At 48.9% G+C, this 18,682-nt stretch overlaps 1 protein-coding gene across 1 annotated transcript in view; it reads left to right on the top strand.

The window, feature by feature from the left end:
• DOCK4 (dedicator of cytokinesis 4) overlaps positions 1–18,682 on the top strand; it is a 209,823-nt gene that overhangs the window by 167,755 nt on the left and 23,386 nt on the right. Inside the window, exons 31-37 of the mRNA XM_054726251.1 lie at positions 1,967–2,115; positions 3,730–3,815; positions 9,220–9,315; positions 10,080–10,140; positions 13,442–13,535; positions 16,343–16,491; positions 17,058–17,144. Coding sequence (XP_054582226.1) covers positions 1,967–2,115; positions 3,730–3,815; positions 9,220–9,315; positions 10,080–10,140; positions 13,442–13,535; positions 16,343–16,491; positions 17,058–17,144 — 722 coding nt within the window. The remainder of the gene's footprint in view (positions 1–1,966; positions 2,116–3,729; positions 3,816–9,219; positions 9,316–10,079; positions 10,141–13,441; positions 13,536–16,342; positions 16,492–17,057; positions 17,145–18,682) is intronic.

Consider the following 18,682-nt stretch of genomic DNA (forward strand, 5'->3'; position numbering starts at 1 on the left):
TCCTCACGCTCCCCACGCTTCCTCACGCTCCCCACGCTCCTCACGTTCCTCACGCTCCCCACGCCCCTCCCCACGCTCCTCACGTTCCTCACGCTCCCCACGTTCCTCACGTTTCCTCACGTTCCTCACGTTCCCTCACGTTCCTCACGCTCCTCACGCTCCTCACGCTCCCCACGCTTCCTCACGCTCCCCACGTTCCCCACGCTTCCTCACGCTCCTCACGCTCCCCACGCTCCTCACGCTCCTCACGCTTCCTCACGCTTCCTCACGCTCCCCACGTTCCCCACGCTTCCTCACGCTCCCTCACGCTCCCCACGCTCCTCATGCTCCTCATGCTCCTCATGCTTCTGACCCTCCACCACCGGTCCCCGCAGGACAGGGCTCAGGGGCGGGGAGGCGGTTGTTGTCGCTGTGTCCGTGGCTGCTGCGTCATTTCCTCGGAGTCGAGGCCTGGCTTCTGTCCAGCGGTGGCTGTGCTGGAGCATCAGCGGGGAGACCTTGGGCCTAAGTGAACATCTAAATGGTGGTCCAAAAGGAAAAAAAGAAAAAGAAAATTCAACAACCATGAAAAGACTACACTGCAACAATAGTGAACTCCGCACAGTGTGTCAGCCGGGGCTCCAAGGCCCGGAAGGAAGGATTCAGAGGAGCGGCCGGCCAAGGGTGGGGTAGACGTAGATAATTTGTCTGCACGTGGGTGTTGAGTTGAGTCCCTTACCCAAGTCGCCCAGGTGACAGCTCGCAGAGGTGCCGTGTTTATAATGAGGAGACCGCGTGCTGTGGAAAAGGCACCCTTTGTCCAGCGCTCACCTTCGGCGTCCTGGGTGGACGCATCATTGGAAAACCCGCGGAACAGGGCGGGGAGCTGAGCAGGAGTCCGCCGTCTGCAGGAAGGAGGGCCACTGGCCCTTCTTTTCCTTTCTACCTCCGACCTTCTGTTCTAAGGCTCACATACACACAAAACCATGCTGTTGGGAGTCACATTATCTTCCCGTTAATTTCTTTTGTTTTTTGAACTAGAAGGCAACAGAGCTGGGGCATGCACAAATCCAGGTGCACATAGAGAGCTTAGGTTTATATTGACTTCAGGAGGGTGTTTCAGAGGAAAGAGAGTGGGGAAGAAAGAATGTGGAGAGAGGGAAAAACGATGGGTGAGATCAGAGATGGGCAAAGCCAAGTGGTGTTTGGGAAGTCACTGCTTTTGTGACTGAAAGTGCCAGGGGAAGTTGTGCTGTCTTCCGGAGGTGGGCCCCTCTCCACGCTGCGGATAACCTTTGGGGATACAGTGTTCTACTCTGTCACCTGTTTTTTTAAATGAAAGACGTACCTGCCCGTACAGTAATGTGCCTTACTTTTTCCGTTAATTCTATGGAATAACTTCACCTGTGTCGTCCTTCCACCTCGTTTTTAATGGCAGCATAAAAATTCCAATGTGTGTGAGTGTTCAGTAGTAAATATCACCAACTCCTGATGACTTCTATAACTTTTAATTGTACCTTATGGCTCTTAGTTACTGAAAAAGTGAGTTCTCCAGTTTTCTTTCTTTTTTTTGTAAAAATTTATTTTATTGATTTTTTACAGAGAGGAAGGAAAAAAGATAGAGAGTTAGAAACATCGATGAGAGAGAAACATCGATCAGCTGCCTCCTGCACACCCCCTACTGGGGAGGTGCCCGCAACCAAGGTACATGCCCTTGACCGGAATTGAACCTGGGACCTTTCAGTCTGCAGGCTGACGCTCTAGCCACTGAGCCAAACCGGTTTTGGCAGTTCTCCAGTTTTTAATAAAAATGGAGAAATATTAATCAACACATTGAAATTTACTGTTTACATAAGTGCTTAGGGAAATATTTCCTTGCTTGGGGAGACAGTTATCATGGAGATTACTATACTTGCAATAGTTTTAAACATATGTTACAACATTAATTTTCTAAATATACCGAGATGCAAATATTTCATTGCTTTAGGGGAGCACAAGCTTCATTTCATCCCTGCCCTGATCGGCCCCTTCCTGGAGGTGACCTTGATACCACAGCCGGACCTGCGGAACGTCATGATTCCGATTTTCCATGACATGATGGACTGGGAGCAGAGGCGGAGTGGCAACTTCAAGCAGGTAGGCAGTGCCCTCGGCGTGAGGGAGACTTCCCGTTCACTTCTTGGAGCTGGGAATGAGCACCCAATTAGCCATCGGCAGAGCAGATTCCAGCCTGGCCGGCCCCTCCCAGCCAGGTGGCCGCGAACACTTTGCTGGCCCTACGTCCCCCTGAGCGTCCGGAAAGCCCTGAAAAACCATTTCATACCCTTTGAGCTAAAACATTCTGTGATTTGCCAGGTCTGTGTTTAAGGACGGGCAGGGACTTTCTTTGCTCTCAGTTGGACACAGCGTGGGCGAATCAGAAGGTTAATGAATCTTAAAACCATTGCGCTCACAGCAGTCTGCATGGTGTATTTGGGGAACAGCTTAGCTTTGAGCGTCTGATGCACAGTGTGCGTTATCGCTCTTTGCTCAAAGCATCGGGAATTCATTTAAAGGGGAAAGCGGTGGAAATTCTTGCAAAGGCTATTCCGAAGAGACGTAGGTTCTCAGAGGCCTGGTCTCGTTTTGCAAAGATGCAGGTTCTTATTCCCAAACCAGATTGCATAGGAGACCAGCTGCTTCTGCCCTCAAGTTGCAGATACTGGGCCTACTTCCTGTTCACAGTCCCTGTACTCACCTGGACACACTCACCTGTGCACACCTGTACGCACTCACCGATGGGGAGGACTTGTCCTCGCTTCATGCCTTCCTCAAATCCGACAAAACCACCGTCGGTTCCACCAGCAAGCTGAGAGCCTCTGTAGAACCGCCCTGTCCCCCAAAGCGTGGCATCTCACCCGTATCAGTATCGACATTTATTTTCAAGAAAGTGATAGGGGAATGCGAAGCTATTTAAAAGTCATGTTGGGGGATCCACTCTTAGGCCCTTTTGCCTTTATCCCAATTCATTGTGATTCAAAGGGACCATGGGGCTTAGACCTGCCACCCAGTCAGACAGCATCTTCCGGCCCAGCTGTTTTCGTCTCGGGCAGCCAGGGTGTTTCATCCTCTGTCTCCTGCTGGCTGGGTGCACAGCCCTGCCTTCCCGGTGGCAGCCAAGCCTTGCAGGGTTTCCATGCTGGAGCATAGAAAGGTTTGGACCACAGTTTTCAGGAAATATGTCCTCTTTCTCTCTCTCTCTGCTTAGTACTGACTTGGAGCATTTCTATAGGATCTGCCATCTGTCCGTGGATGGGCCAGCTTCTCGCTTTCAGCAAAGATTCGTGCACCCTCATACTGTTTTGAGGAAGAAAATAGATAGAAAACACAGAGATTTAAATGAATGTTTCTATATATGTATAGTGATGTTTTTTTTTAAAAAAAAAGAGAAAGAAAAGAAATGGGCCTTGTCAGTGTTTTTAGCTCCTAAAAAAGGCCTCCATGTTGAAGCTGGGCTGCAGTGTTTGTGTTGGAATCGCCAGGGAGAGGTTTTGGCAGCAGCCAGAGCAGCCCCGCGGGGAGTTTAAGGCCCGATGCTCCATCTACATGAGCCCCTTAGGACTCTCTGCTCTTAACCCAACCGATCTTGTCACTTCCACACAATCCGATCGACCATTACTTTTTCTCTTGGGGACATGCCTTGGTTTCCATGTGCCTAGAAATGCCCCTTGCCCGGGGAGCAGAGAGAGAGCGCTGTTGGGTGTGTTGCAGGTGGAAGCCAAGCTCATCGACAAGCTGGATAGCCTGATGTCGGAAGGCAAAGGGGACGAAACCTACCGGGAGCTCTTCAACAGTATGTGAGTAATGGTTCACCTCCAGCTGGCCCTGCCCGGGGATCACATGTCATCTCAGGCAGCCGAGAGCCGCAGACGGTGTGGGCAACACCGGTGTGCCGGGTGGCTGTGCGGGAGAAACTCAGGGTTGTGGCCTGACTCTGGATAATGGGTTTTATTACATTGATTGAACATGTCGTCTTATTTTAATCTCTAACTAGCTCGGGTCCCGTGTTCCATAACATATCTCGCTCTTTTCCTGCCTAATAACATGAGAACCAGGGCTGGAGGATAATGCGTTTAAATAGGGTTCAGAGTGGAGGAGCCCCCCAGAGTGGTGTGATTGTTGTTGGGGCTCAGCGCTCCCCAAAGCCGCAGCCCCTGCTGCTCGGCTGCTGGGAGATTCACCTTCACCTGTTCCCAGGCTCCATCCCCTTCTGCGTGCTGAGGGTTCCCTCAGCATTACCAGCTGCTTCCTAAATGTTTCCCATCAGAATGCACAGAAGCAAGTCCTTTCTCTCAAGTTCTCAACGGGGATTCACACGGAGCATGGAGGGGCTTTGAGGTTGTCCTCAGTAGATGTGAGCACAGTCCCTGGATGACCGGCTTGGCCAGGTCCTCCACCGTGAGGTGGCCCAAGAGGATGCCTAAGCGTGTTTAGGAATTTAACTCTTGACACTGGTTTTCTCTCCAGCTTTCTATGGGTCTTAGTCCTTTTCGAACCTAGTGTACTCCTAAGTGTTTAGGTCTCCCCTAAAAGGAAGCATTCATGCTTTAATACTGATAGCCAACTATAAATCCTGTCATTCACGTCATGCTCCCGGGTTTAGAGCCCCGGATGTCTGAATATACTAGTGTGGAGGAGACCTGGCCGGTTTGGCTCAGTGGATAGAGCGTCGGCCTGCAGACTGAAGCGTCCTGGGTTCGATTCCGGTCAAGGGCACGTAGCTTGGTTGCAGGTTTCTCTCCAGCCTGGGCCTTGGTCAGGGCTCATGCAGGAGGCAGCCAATCAGTGTGTTTCTTTCACCTTGTTGTTTCTCTCTGTCTCTCTGTCCCCCTCTCTCTTCCACTCTGTCTAAAAATCAATGGAAAAAATATCCTTGGGTGAGGATTAACAAAACAAAAACACAAACAAAAAAAAAAAAAAGGGAAAGGAAAGAAAAATATAGAGGTTTGAAAAGTGTCATTAGTGACTGATAGATTTCAACTTGCCTGATTCAGAATAATTCTCTGAGCTTTTAAAGAAATTACGTTGAGAGGACAAGCGGAGAAAGGGTGTGCCGGTTCCTGGCGGTGGCGGTGGCGGTGACAAAGCACGCTCTTTGTCCTGGGTCCTGAACAGCACCGTTTCCCTCCGATGCTGTCATTAAACTGGCACTTGCAATAATTCCTCCCCACGCCCGCCTCCACTCCCGGGCACCGAGTGTGGGCCTGCTGACAGCTGGAGTGGAGCGCAGAGCTGATTAAAACCTCGTCCAACAGCACAAATTGCTTTTGAGCACGGCTCTCGCTTCAGTGACGAGTCCTTGGTTTGAACAAAGCACTGAAATGAGACAGCACTCAGTGTGACGAGTCCCTTGGGCTTTGTGATTAATTTTTATAAGAAATTCGCAAGAGTAATAAATATGCACATGGCTCTTAGGTGCCTCTCACTGACTTTAGTGAAGGCCTGATAGTGTGCATTTTGGGTTGCTTGTATATAAATGTGATTTTTAAATAGCAGATATGCCCTGACATAAAAATGAAACCAATAATTAAAATATTAAGCATCGGTAATTAGGATGTTACAAGTTCCTGATTCATTCAATGGAGATTTTTATTTTGTTGACATTTAGCAGATTACTGGAAATGTTACCACAAATATTTTTCTTTTGTGATAAGCATATTGGGAATAAATAAAATCTAAAGTGGTAACTACATATCATCACTACCTGGCCACAGAAGAGAGAGTGAAAATGTAATTATATTTTAAGTAACAATAACATGCACTTTTGGGTCATAGAAATCACAGTGAATTGGTGTAGTCATAGTGAGTCACTGCGCACATTATGAAATAGGAACACGCGTTGTCATGGGACCATCTCATCTGTTCTCTGTAATTCATGTCTAAAACTTCTTAAAATTTGTTCAGAAACTGCTCGACAGATGTGCCTCAGTGGTTGAGCATTGACCTATGAACCAGGAGGTCACTGGGTTCGATTCCCAGGTCAGGGCACATGTTGCAGGCTTGATCTCCAGAAGGAGGCAGGAGGCAGCCAATTAGTTGATGTTTTTCTCAGTGATGTTTCTCTCCCTCTCTCTTCCTCCCTCTGAAATCAATAAAAACATATATTTTATTTTATTATTTATTTATTTTATTTTTTAATATATATTTTATTGATTTTTTACAGAGAGGAAGGGAGAGGGATAGAGAGCTAGAAACATCGATGAGAGAGAAACATCGACCAGCTGCCTCCTCCACACCCCCTACCAGGGATGTGCCCGCAGCCAATGTACATGCCCTTGACCGGAATCGAACCTGGGACCTTTCAGTCCACAGACCGACGCTCTATCCACTGTGCCAAACCGGTTTTGGCTAAAAACATATATTTTAAAAAGTTCAGAAACTGAAGGCAGGTCACTGCCTTCTGAAAAGGCAGCACTTGCTAAAGTAGCGTTAAAACGAGACTTTCCATTTGTATGACACCCTCCCAGGACCCCGAGTTATCTTTCTCTAATCCCAGCAGCATCTTTATTTACCCATACTGCACCTTCCTGAAATAAGTAAGTCAGGATCTATTACTCTTAACAATGCTGACATTGCGGGTCACAGACACCAGGGGATGGGTCAGAACAGGGCCTCAGAACCACGCACAGCCCCCTGGCTGCCCTGAGGCGTCATGGCGCCGGATTGAGCACCTCCTGGCCCAGGACTCGCCTAGGGCTGGGACGCTGTGGGTGTGCTGTGGGAACACACAGGGTACTCCCAGCCTTGGGGGCCTCGGGAGCTTTCCAGAAGGCAAACTCCCATCTCAGCTTTTCCAGCAGTCGGTACTTTATCGTCCGCTGCTCCGAGTAAGGCAGTAAGAGGTCTTGATTGGCGATCACACACTAAATTGTAGTTTGCAGACAGGATTAGCTCTTACACACACTTCAGATGTGTGACCCTTTTCTGCGGGTGAAGAGCAGGCGCAGGCACAGGTGTTTTAGGTACGAGTGATGGCCTCAGCACTGTCCTGTTCGACACAGAGAGCGGGAGATGGAGGGCCAGGTCCTCCCCCAACATTCCTTCATAGGTCAAAGCCGCTGAGCACGGAGTCCTCCCGCAGGGCTGTGGGGTTCTGCAGCCCGCGCTGTGGAGGCTCATTGCCCGTCTGTTGGCAGTAAGATGTCACCTTGTGCTGTCCTTAGACAAGTCTCTGTACTCGGCACGGTGCACGGGCATGACTGTGGACCAGGCGAGATGCCTCCTCGTGCCCAGCCCCGTGGCTCAGTGGTTGAGCACAGACCTCTCCCTCTCTCTCTCTCCCTCTCCCTTCCTCTCTGAAATCAATAGAAATATTTTTTAAAAATCGCCTCCTCTTCCCCTGAGGCTCGTGTCAGGTAAGATCGGAGGGGGAACTTGGACACCAAGAGCCAGCCTGGCTGCCAAAGCCCATAGTTGGGTTCTAGACTCAGCCCCCACCTTTGGGTGCGGGGCTCATGAGGAGGCGTGCTGCGCAGAGCTCTGCCTCTGCTCGCGGAGGTTGTGTGGCTCGATGCTGTACACCGGGGGCTGTGCGAGGGGAGAGAAGTCCCGCATTGTTAGCTCACACCTGAGCCCTCTGTCTCCGCCCGGAGTGTGCGGTGCGGGCTGCACCGGAGAGGCTCTGCTGCACCCGCAGGGCGTGGGCAGGCGACGCCCTGTCAGCACTGGCTCAGTTCCTTTGGCATTGAAGCCTGAAATAGTGCTATTCAGAGGTTGTTTTTGTTTTCAAAAGAAAGCGCTTAAAAATGTTTTTATTGATTTCAGAGAGGAAGGGAGAGGGTGAGATAGATAGATGGGAGAGAATCATTGATCGGCTGCCTCCTATACCCCACACTGGGGATCAAGCCCGCAACCCGGGTATGTGCCCTGACCGGGAATCGAACCGTGACCTCCTGGTTCCTAGGTTGACACTCAACCACTGAGCCATGCTAGCCAGGTAAAGAAAACATATTTTAGTAAAACTAGGGGACCGTTCCCTCAGGGATCAGTCAGGGCAAGCTCCATCCTTTCAAATGCCCCCCCACCCCCATCACAATCCAGGAAACAGCTCAGAATAAACCTGAAAACCAAATGATCAGGAAGGTGTAGCAACAGATGAGGAGACAAGACAGAGACTGGGCACTGGGAGGCCAATCGCTGGAAGTGGGGAGAAGGGAGAGACCATAGCCACAGACACCCCCAAAATAGCTTTTTTCTCTACTGCTGCTTTTCCCACTAAGCTCAATAGACAGCAGGCTTAGGTGGTACTTGTAAGAAGTGTTTTCTAGGTTATTTCTGAAACCAGGACGAAAGAGACACAGGATTTTAGATAGAAATGATGATCATTCCATCCAGAGGGGTAGGGAGGCGTCTTCACAGGTCCTGCTCAAGGTCTAACTTTTACACGGGGACAGGTTCAGCCCTACAGGCTCTGCCAGTGTCTGCTTCTCCCTCGGAGAAGTGGGGAGTAAAACAGGTGCTAATTGCTGTGACTGACTATGTTGTGTTTACATGGCGCCTCTGCCCCAAGGTGCTTGAGGTTGGGGTGGAAGGCCAGAGGCAGTGGCCTGGTACCTGTCACCTGCCCACTGTAACCACCCATAGAAAGTCCCTGTGATTAATGACGCAGTGTATGAAACTGTTGGCTGCACGCACCAGACACTGCGATATGTATTGAGTGGGCAAATGCTAAGTGAAAGGGAAAAAACGCCACACGTCGCTCCGTCTGTGCAAGGGTTTTCCTGGGGCATTGCGCTGCGTAGAATTGCTCGGATGAGGATGCGCTCCACGGAGAGGTAGGGAACCAGTTTCCTGGGAATACAGCAAGGGCTTACCTGAAAGGACCCTCGCAGGTGTGCTGTCTCTGCTGGCCACACTGTCCTTTGCTGTGGGGAGGTGCGAGCCTGCTCCTGGGAGAGAGAAGCTGGAAAAAGCGTGTGTGAGCTGCTCGGGGCTTGCCTGTGTGAAACTGTGAATTCTGTGCATGGATTCGTATTTCTTGACTCCCATAATCTAAACATCCATTTGCTTTGTCAATGCTTCCGGATTAGAATTCCACTCTTTGGTCCCTATCCTAGGTAAGACATTGTTTGCAAATCGTGCTTCTTGTAAGATGTTGCTGTGGTTGCTAAGGCATTTAAGGTGCTGATGAAAGTAAAATGGTCGTCATGGTGACCGATAAAAATAAATGTTGAAAATGCTCGGGGGTCCTCTCTTTTCCAGTCTGCTGAAGAAAATCGAGCGGGAAACATGGAGGGAGAGTGGGGTCTCCTTGATCGCCACGGTGACTCGTCTGATGGAGAGGTTGTTGGATTACAGGTGAGTTGGGTGCCGTTTCCCCAGTGTGCTGCGGTCCTGGTTAGGGACTCAAGAGTCCAGGGCAGTCCCCACACACCTGAGCTTCCCCCCCCCCCCCCCCCCCCCCCCCCCCCCCCCCCCCCCGCAGCTGTGAACCTGATGCCTGAGATAATGGCTGTGAACTGCTGGCTCAGGTCGTTTCCTTGGGTCGTTCCTCTTTCTGTTTTGTTTTGGTCAGCAGTTCTTTCCAAGTCTCAGTGGATGGAGAGGGTTCTCAGAGTCCCATTAGTGAAGGGATTTTGGTTTTGTTCGTTTTTATCTGGCCTCGCCCATTAGAGCCAGTAAGCAGATCCATCCATTTCAGGGTGAAGATGAAGTGTTTGAGAATTAGTCAACCATGCTGCTCTCATAGACAGCGTTTTATTTTTAATTTTTAAATGATCTAAAGTGGTCAAGCAGTTTGCTCCACTTAAATGCATGGTGTTTTTGTTTTATTTCAAGAATGAACCTTCATTCTAATTGTTGAAGGCCAGGGTTACCGGCCCCCTCCCACCCACATTAGAGGTGTATGATCCCACACCATTGCCCGCCTCCGAGGACCCACCCACTGAGAGGGAGCGTGGCCCACCTGGCGGCTCAGGAGTCTGTCACCCCTCCCCTGAGATCCTGCAGCCTGGGGCAGTTCCTGCAGTCCCCAGGCCTCTGCCTCTTATTTCCCTGAAAGATCAGTGTGTGTGTGCATCTGGGAAGGAAGCTCTGGGTTCTGACTGTTGCTCTGTTTTCAGGGACTGCATGAAAGTGGGAGAGGTGGATGGCAAAAAGATCGGCTGCACCGTGAGCCTCCTGGTTAGTAACCCCCGCCCCTCTCCTAAGAGCCTGGCATTTGTTGTTTTACAGAAATACTGTGTTTTGTTTGGTTTCAGTCCAGTGTGTTTTTATCCGATGTTTCTTAGAAGAGTTTAGAAGTGTATCTAAAAGAGACCTAGCGAGTCCCACCAGTGTGGCTCAGAGGTTGAGCATCCACCTATGAACCAGGAGGTCACGGTTCGATTCCCGGTCAGGGCACATGCCTGGGCTGGGGGCTCCATCTCCAGTGTGTGGCGTGCAGGAGGCAGCCGATCTATGATTCTCTCTCATCATTGATGTTTCTCTCTCTCTCTCTCTCTCTCTCTCTCTCTCTCTCTCTCTCTCTCTCTCTCTTCCTTTCCCTTCCTCTCTGAAATCAATAAAAAAGATATTTAAAAAATAAAATAAAAGAGGCCCAGCGAGCTTCAGGTTGAATTAAATCCCAGGAAACTACCCGCTCCCAGCATTGCAGACGCACCCACGGTGACCCAGGGGCCTGGAGACAGAGCCCCGAGGTCCCAGTGGGAGCCATCTGTCCCCTGTGGCTCAACGGGCTCTGTCGTCCTTTGTCACTCTCTAGAAACAAGAAGGGTCCCCATAGGACTTGGTACTTCTGTTTAGACAGTTTCTTTCCATCCGTAATAAATATTAGCGATCTCTACTTTTGTGACCAAATGACTCTCTTCTGTTAAACACGCCAATTTTCACTTTCTAGCTTCTTTGCAAATTAAATGTACGATGCCACCATGGTTAAGGCTTGGGTTATAAGTAGGATGATCATATAGCTTACCATCCCAACAGGACATTTTTTTTTTTAATTAATTTCAGAGAGGAAGGGAGAGGGGGAGAGAGGGAGAAACATCAATGATGAGAGAGAATCATTGATTGGCTGCCTCCTGCACAACTTCTACTGGGGATCGAGCCCACAACCCAGGCATGTGCCCTGACCCAGAATTGAACCGTGACCTCCTGGTCCATAGGTTGATGCTCAACCACTGAGCCACACAGGCCGGGCAAGAATACTTCTTATTAAAGGAGCGAAACCTATGACGTGGAAGTGAATCGTTCTAGCTCATACTCCATCTGGAACCTTCTTGATGTTTTTCTAGCGGCAATATGGTTCTGTTCATCCGCTCACTCCCTCTCAGAGATGTTTCTCCACTCGGAGAGCTCTGGCTTCCTTCACGCTGCCAGAGTTAAATGGAGTGTTCATCAGTACAAGTGCAGAACCCTTGTCATGACTCATGCTGGGAAATGTAATTATTATTTTGTTCTTGGTGTCACCAGTCTCCCCAGACATATGTGAATATTCTCCTCTGCTGATGGGAGAGATCATTTTGTTTTTATTAAAGAACTATTCATTTCCAGAGTGAGTCTTATTTTTGTTCTCAAAGAAAGCCGCTTCTTACCAGATAGCTATTAGAGCAAATCATCCTTTAATAACATAAAAACCTGCTGTGGGGATGTTAGACGTGTGTTGATGCTACAACACTGCTTGCTAATTAAAATGATTTGAGTTATAATGGGAGCTGTGAATGGCGTTATTTACTTATTTGTTTAAAGAATGCCAAGACTGCCCGACCAGCATAGCTCAGTGGTTGAGTGTCGACCTACGAACCAGGAGGTCACAGTTCGATTCCCTGTGCTTGGGTTGCGGACTCGATCCCCAGTGTGGGACGTGCAGGAGGCAGCCGATCAGTGGTCCTCTCTCATCATTGATGTGTCTATCTCCCTCTCCCCTCCTCTCTAAAGTCAATAAAAATATATTTTACAAAAAGAATGCCAAGATCTAGAGGAGAAGAAAAGGGAGAGGATAATGATGTAAATTGGAAACAATTTTATTCAGTTACATGTCCATGTCTCAAGGACAGCAGAGCCCTCATAGTAAAGAATGGACTCCTGGGCGGTGGTATCCAGAAAGGACATGGGCAGACGGTCCTCAGGCTTCAAGTTCAGATTACGAGCCACATTAGCTAGTCCAGCCCATTGCCAAAGCCCTCTTCAGCTCCAAAAAGTGGGTCACTTCTTCAGGTCATCAGATGTATCCCCATCACCACACATTTTCCTTATTCCTCATCCCAAGTGGCATCAATCGAAACCAGGAGCCACAATGATAGGCGTCCCGGCGCTGTAGCCGGGATGTCACGTCCAAGGGCCTCTGGAAAGAGCGCGTTTGAGTCACAGTGCCGCGCTTCTGCTGGAATGGGCCTTCATGTGCTCTGTCTACCACGTTCAGGCAGGAAGTGCCCTTGCTCAGGTGGTGAAGGACTAGAGGTGGATGCTGATAATGTTCATTCATTCATTCATTCATTCATTCATTTTTGGTTCATCCTCACGGGAGGATATTTTTCCCCATTGATTTTTAGAGAAAGTGGAAAGGAGGGTAGCGAGACAGAAACATCGATGTGTGAGAGAGACATCGATTGGTTGCCTCCTGCATGTTCCCTGACCAGGGCCGGGGCTGGAGCCTGCAACCGAGATACATGCCCTTGACTGCAATCGAACCCATGAGCCTTCAGTCCAAGGGCCGATACTCTAACCACTGAGCACCCAGCCAGGATGGTGATGTACCTTTAAATGCCAAGAGCATGGGCCCAGGTTATCTTCAAGTTGAGTTTCTGATAACATTAAAATGTGTTAGGGAAGTTTAGGAAGACAAGCTACTTTTTATGTAAATAAAATACTTTCAATAAGCTTGTCTCCACAATAATGACTTGAAACAAAATACCTTGTTATCAGTCCATTTATGTTTTGTCCGTCAACTGGAAACATTTAAACTCCAGCACAAGTGAGCCTCTCATAACTCCCTAACAATACTAAAGAGCCTTTCTTTCCCACCTTCACACGATCTACGGAAGGAAAAAGGCATTTGCGTTGTTTGGACTCGGCCTTATTTTTCCTTAAAGTAAGCATGTGTTTGGAGTTTGAAACACCTTTGAATATCACTAGTTAACTTTAATAAACAGGTTAATCTGTTACATATTTCACTATTTTAGTTGAGTAGGCTGACTGTCCATTGGCAGCAAAACTAACAAAAAATGATAGAGTCACTAAGGATGTGTTCATCATTGGTGACAGCACCGCAGACATTTCCGGCGCATCCAGTCGCTAGGTCCTGTTGGGCCCAGCCGGTGTTGAATGAAAGCATGCCCCTGGCCTCCGGGAACATACTGTTAAAGGCACGTACACGAACAATCCGTTCTTTTGGTTCGATTTCATGACACGTCAGCAGAGTAAAAGGCAGGTATTTGCCGGCCTGACTGTTGAGCAACTCTCCACACTTGCCCTTTTTTTTTTCCAGAACTTTTATAAGACGGAACTGAACAAGGAAGAGATGTATATCCGCTACATCCACAAACTCTACGACCTGCACCTCAAGGCACAGAACTTCACAGGTAATTCTGTCTCAGGCTCCGGCTGGGGAGTGTGGACACGGGTGTGTGAGACACGATAAGTCCTCTCCTTTTTAGAATGAGGGCTCAAGCATTTCTGCTTTAAAATGGAAATTTGTTTCTTATGTAATTGATTGTCTTTTGTTCTCTGTGTCCCAACCTCCATATCAGATAAAGAACCCCCTATTTTTTAATAATGGAAATTTATTTTAAATTGGATTTATGTATGTATGTTTTGGTATTTCATTTTAATTTGTATGCCGGCTTTTTAACAGTATTTCTTGGCATCGTTTTTTTTCAAGGTTGTTCTGGGGGTTACAAAATGCATCCCTAACTTTTCATGGTCTACTCGGAGTTAGTATTTTATCACCGCAAGTTAAATGTGGAAAGTGTACAGCCGTGGAGGTCCCTTTGTCTTCCCCTCTTTAAGTGGTAGCTGTCATGTATTCCATCTGCATACAATGATGGCCCCACAGATGTGCTGAGCATTTTGGTTTCTTTGCTGATCATGTTGCCTGAGAGTTTAAATGGTCATTTTTAAGTAGCTGGTAGCCAGATTTTGAGAGAAATGCTCAACCTAGTTTATATATCTGTGGGGAAAAAAACCCTGGTAGTCTTTCACTTAAAGTCCATAAAAAAAGCAAGGGAAGCAATGGAGGACAGTTCCTGCAGATAAATAGCAGGTCTATTCTGGTTCTCTAAACAAAGTCTAAATCTAGCTGGGTATATTTTGGAGATGGAAAAACTCTTTTCTTTAATTTGTTTGCAGTTTTTATGTTCCCCAAAGTCATAAGAAATAAGTCCTTTTCCCTATAACATTTTCTTTTTTTTTTCCTTTTTATTTCCCCTATAACATTTTATTCATATCTCTCTGTCTTCATTTCTGTGAGTTCCTGGAGAGAGTGAAATGGGTGGAGAACTTCTCTGTAGGGTTCGCTGAAATGGCGTAACCCTTGGCCGCCTTTTATGACAGGGTCTTTGTTCCTAACTCATCTTCTCTTTCCTCCTGTGCTATTACTTCTTCTGTCTCATTGGTGTCCTCACACCACATGTCTCAAAATGATGGAGTGAGATGGCCCATGCTCCAATTTGTTCAGAATTATAAACACTTTTAAAAAGATTAATCTGTTAGAACTTTGGAGATGATTCATTCTTCCCTCTTCAATCATCTTCTAAAGATACAGAAAAATAAAGACAACATATTCCAATAAAACATCTACTACTTGCTGCCTAGCCGTTGTGGCTTGATGGTCAGGCATTGGCCTATGAACTAGGAGGTCACAGTTCAAGGTCGGCACATGCCGGGGTTGCAGGCTGAACCCCTAGTAGGGGGCATGCAGGAGGCAGATAATCAATGAGTCCCTCTCATCATTGATGTTTCTATCTTTGTCTCTCCCTTTCTGAAATTAATAAAAAAATTTTTTAAAAACAAGCAAACAAAAAAAATATACATCTTGCTGATACGCTCAAAATCGTCCTCCGTGCTCTGCTGTGCTGCCCATGTCTCCAAGGTGTGTATGTCTCACAAATGAACTGTTTCACAGCTGCTTTTACAAGCCTGTGTATCCAGACACCCATGATCACTGTCCTGAATCAAATTCTCATACGCAGACACACAACTCATCCAACTCTTGTGGGGGTTCTAATCCCTCCTTTAGTCCTCCTTTTTTTTTCTGTTTCTTCTCTGCCTTCAGCTCCTCTTTGTACTCTTTGTCCTCCTGCATCCTGCCTGGACCCTGATGCTCCCCCTAACACTATTTCCACACCTTTCAGCCTTTGATCCTCTGGAAGAGTTGAGCTATCATTATTTGTTTCCTAAACATGCCTTTGGAAGATGCTCCTAGTCCCACCTCCAGCTATTCGCCAGTTAACTTCCTCCCAGACAAAGATGTGTCTCCCCTGTATCTTGATTTCAGAGAGGAAGAGAGAGAGAGAATTGTTGATCTGCTACTTCCTGCCTGCTCCCTACTGGGGATGGAGCCCGCAACCCCGGCATATGCCCTGACTGGGAATTGAACTATGACCTCCTGGTTCATGGGTCATTGCTCAACCACTGAGCCATGCTAGCCAGGCTCCCATGCTGGCCAGGCTCTCAACATTTTTATGACAGTAGCATACAGGCATTATAGACAAAAGAAAGGCGGGAAGAAAAGAGGGAGAGAGAGAGAGAAAGAGAATCCTAGATAATAAAGAGGTAATAAGCAAATTGACCATCACTCCAACACACAAGATGGCCTCCCCCATGTGATCAAAGATGGCTACCCCCATGTGGACACAAGATGGCCAGCAGGGGAGGGCAGTTGTGGGCGATCAGGCCGGCAGGGGAGGGCAGTTAGGGGCAATCAGGCAGGCAAGCGGTTAGGAGCCAGCAGTCCTGGATTGTGAGAGGGATGTCCGACTGCCCATTTAGGCCCCATCCCACTGGGATCATGCCTAAACAGGCAATCGGACATCCCTCGAGGGGTCCCAGATTGGAGAGGGTGCAGGCTGGGCTGAGGGACACACACACACACACACACACACACACACACACACCCATGCACGAATTTTGTTCACCGGGCCTCTGGTATGGATATAAATGAATGAATGAATACAGGGAACAAACAATTACATGCAAATCTCTGATGATTCCATCTTTGAGAAAGTCATCATTCACTAACCTGCCGTTGTATATATTCTTATACTCTGGGCACTTTTCTGGAATGTCATGAAATTCAGAAAATAGTGTTGTCTCCTCTTTGTCATGAACTGGCCCCCCTTGAGGGGCGGCTTTGGGGCCCGTCTGAACTTTGCTCCCTGCTGCCTTGCAGAGGCCGCCTACACCCTCCTGCTGTACGACGAGCTGCTGGAGTGGTCAGACCGGCCGCTGCGCGAGTTCCTGAGCTACCCCATGCAGACCGAGTGGCAGCGCAAGGAGCACCTGCACCTGGCCATCATCCAGAACTTCGACCGGGGCAAGGTGAGTGGCCCCGGGCGACTGCGCTGGTGCCACTGTCCCTTCATTCCGCTCATGGATGCCACCTCCTCCTGGGGGGGCATTGCCATTTCCAGCTTCCTAAAGACTTTTAATAACTTACACGTTAGTTACATGCTGTCTCCATGCTTAAAGCCCCAGTGATCCTCCTAACGGCAGGAAAGACTTTTTAAAAAATACCTTTTTATTGATGTCAGAGAGGAAGGGAGAGGGAGAGAGAGAGAAACATCAGCGATGCTAGAGAATCATCCTTCGGCTGCCTCCTGCACACCCCACACTGGGGATGGAGCCCACAACTGGGGCATGTGCCCCGATCAGGAATCGAACCGTGACCTCTTGATCATAGGTCGATGCTCAATCACTGAGCCACGCCAGCCAGGCAGGAAAGACAGCTAATTACATGCTATCTTCATGCTTAAAGCTGCAGTGATCCTGTTAACGGCAGGTCATAGGGATGAAGTGAGGCTCAGTGATGGAAGGCAGTCCCTGCCAACCTCGGGGTGGAAGTAAGCAAGCGTGGGCGGTCGCTAACCGTGCCCGTTGGCCCACAGTGCTGGGAGAGCGGCATCGTCCTGTGCCGGAAGATCGCAGAGCAGTACGAGAGCTACTATGACTACCGGAACCTGAGCAAGATGCGGGTAAGGCAGGGCGCGGGCCGCGCTGTGAGCTTCCCCCCCTGACATTGTCTCTGGCCCCTCGACCTGCCTCCAGGGAAGTGCTGAGGGCAGGCTTTCCTCGGGGCTGCCGGCGCTCGTGCAGAGAAGCCGCCCATTACTCTGTGGTGCTTGGAGGAGGGCACGGACAGTGAGCCCTGGACTAGGCCAGCGATGGTCAGCCCTCCTCATCTCAGGCACACACTAAAACGCTGCGGCACACCAAAAAGTGTGTTTATGCCGATCTGACCAAAAAAGATGTGATTTTGATTCATTCACACCAGAGGCTACTGTTGTGTTGACTGTTGTCATTTTCGCGTTGGACAGTCGGAGGGAAAAGAGGTCATTGGTCCTGTAACCGAGGCAGGTGTTGCAGATTTAACCATTCCTGCGGCACTTGGGTGGAAAATCGCTAATCTGGGCTAAACCCCACATCAAAACACACCATCTGAGCCGGGACTAGTACTTTATTGAGGAAACCCCGCACTGTGGGAAGGGCTTCCCATGTGGACACAGTCTCTGTAGTAGTGTATCCTTCTTGGTGCCATAGTCCATGAAGCAAAATAGTAAGAATGGCTACCTGACCCAGTTTTTAATATTCCGGGGCTAAAGTCTGTCGTTACCTCCCCTTAGCTTCAGAAAGGTTTGTCTTTGCTAAACCTAAACCAAGGTCCGCCAAGAGCTCTAGGTGTTTGGTGTTCTCTGACGTGGGGATTTTACCCTCCCTTCCCTCCGGCTCAGCCAGCCCCTGCTCCTGGGCCCTCCACGCCCTTAAGTTCCTCTGGGTCTCTAAAATGGGATCATCAGCTTCTACATTTAAAAAAGGAAGGGATGATGTTGCCTTTTAATTCCGAGGCAACAATTGAAGCGATGGTGTCAGCCTTTAACAGCCCATGTCATCCCCTCCCCCGACACACACACCAAGAGGTCCTTCAGCCGGCAGGAGCTGGCCATTTGCCGCGTGGTGTTTCATGTCCGCGGGCCATGGGTAATTCTCCTAACAAGAAAACACCTTGTTTTCACTCCCGCCAGTTACGCTGGCTCCATCGAGCACTGCGTTTCACATAAAGCCTTTGCCTGCTCCTCGGCATCCCCTGTACCTGGAGGGAGGTCACCATGTTTGCCTGGGAAAGCGCTTGGGTGCCATCCTCACTAATGTTTTTATAAACCTTTCAGGTGCTGCGGCGGGGGGCAGGGAGGGGGCGAGGAGAGGGAGGTTTCAGGTCCAATCGGAGCCTTTCTCTGGAACCCCCAGGACAATCACAGGGTGAATGGGAAACCGTGAGCTTTATGTGGGTCATAGTTCACTGCTGTCAGTCGCACTCCAGAGCTCGCAGCCCGACGTCACCTGTCACCTGCACTGTGGCCGCCTCTGCTTTGTGTTTTGTTTTTGTTGTTGTTTTTTATTTCAAAAAGAGAAAGGGAGAGGGAGAGAGATGTAGAAGTATCAATGATGGGAGAGAATCATCAATCAGCTGCCTCCTGCATGACCCACTCTGGGGATTGAGCCCACCACCCGGGCA

The sequence above is a fragment of the Eptesicus fuscus genome, chromosome 14 (genome assembly GCF_027574615.1).
Source record: "Eptesicus fuscus isolate TK198812 chromosome 14, DD_ASM_mEF_20220401, whole genome shotgun sequence".
In the NCBI taxonomy this organism is placed as follows: Eukaryota; Metazoa; Chordata; class Mammalia; order Chiroptera; family Vespertilionidae; genus Eptesicus; species Eptesicus fuscus.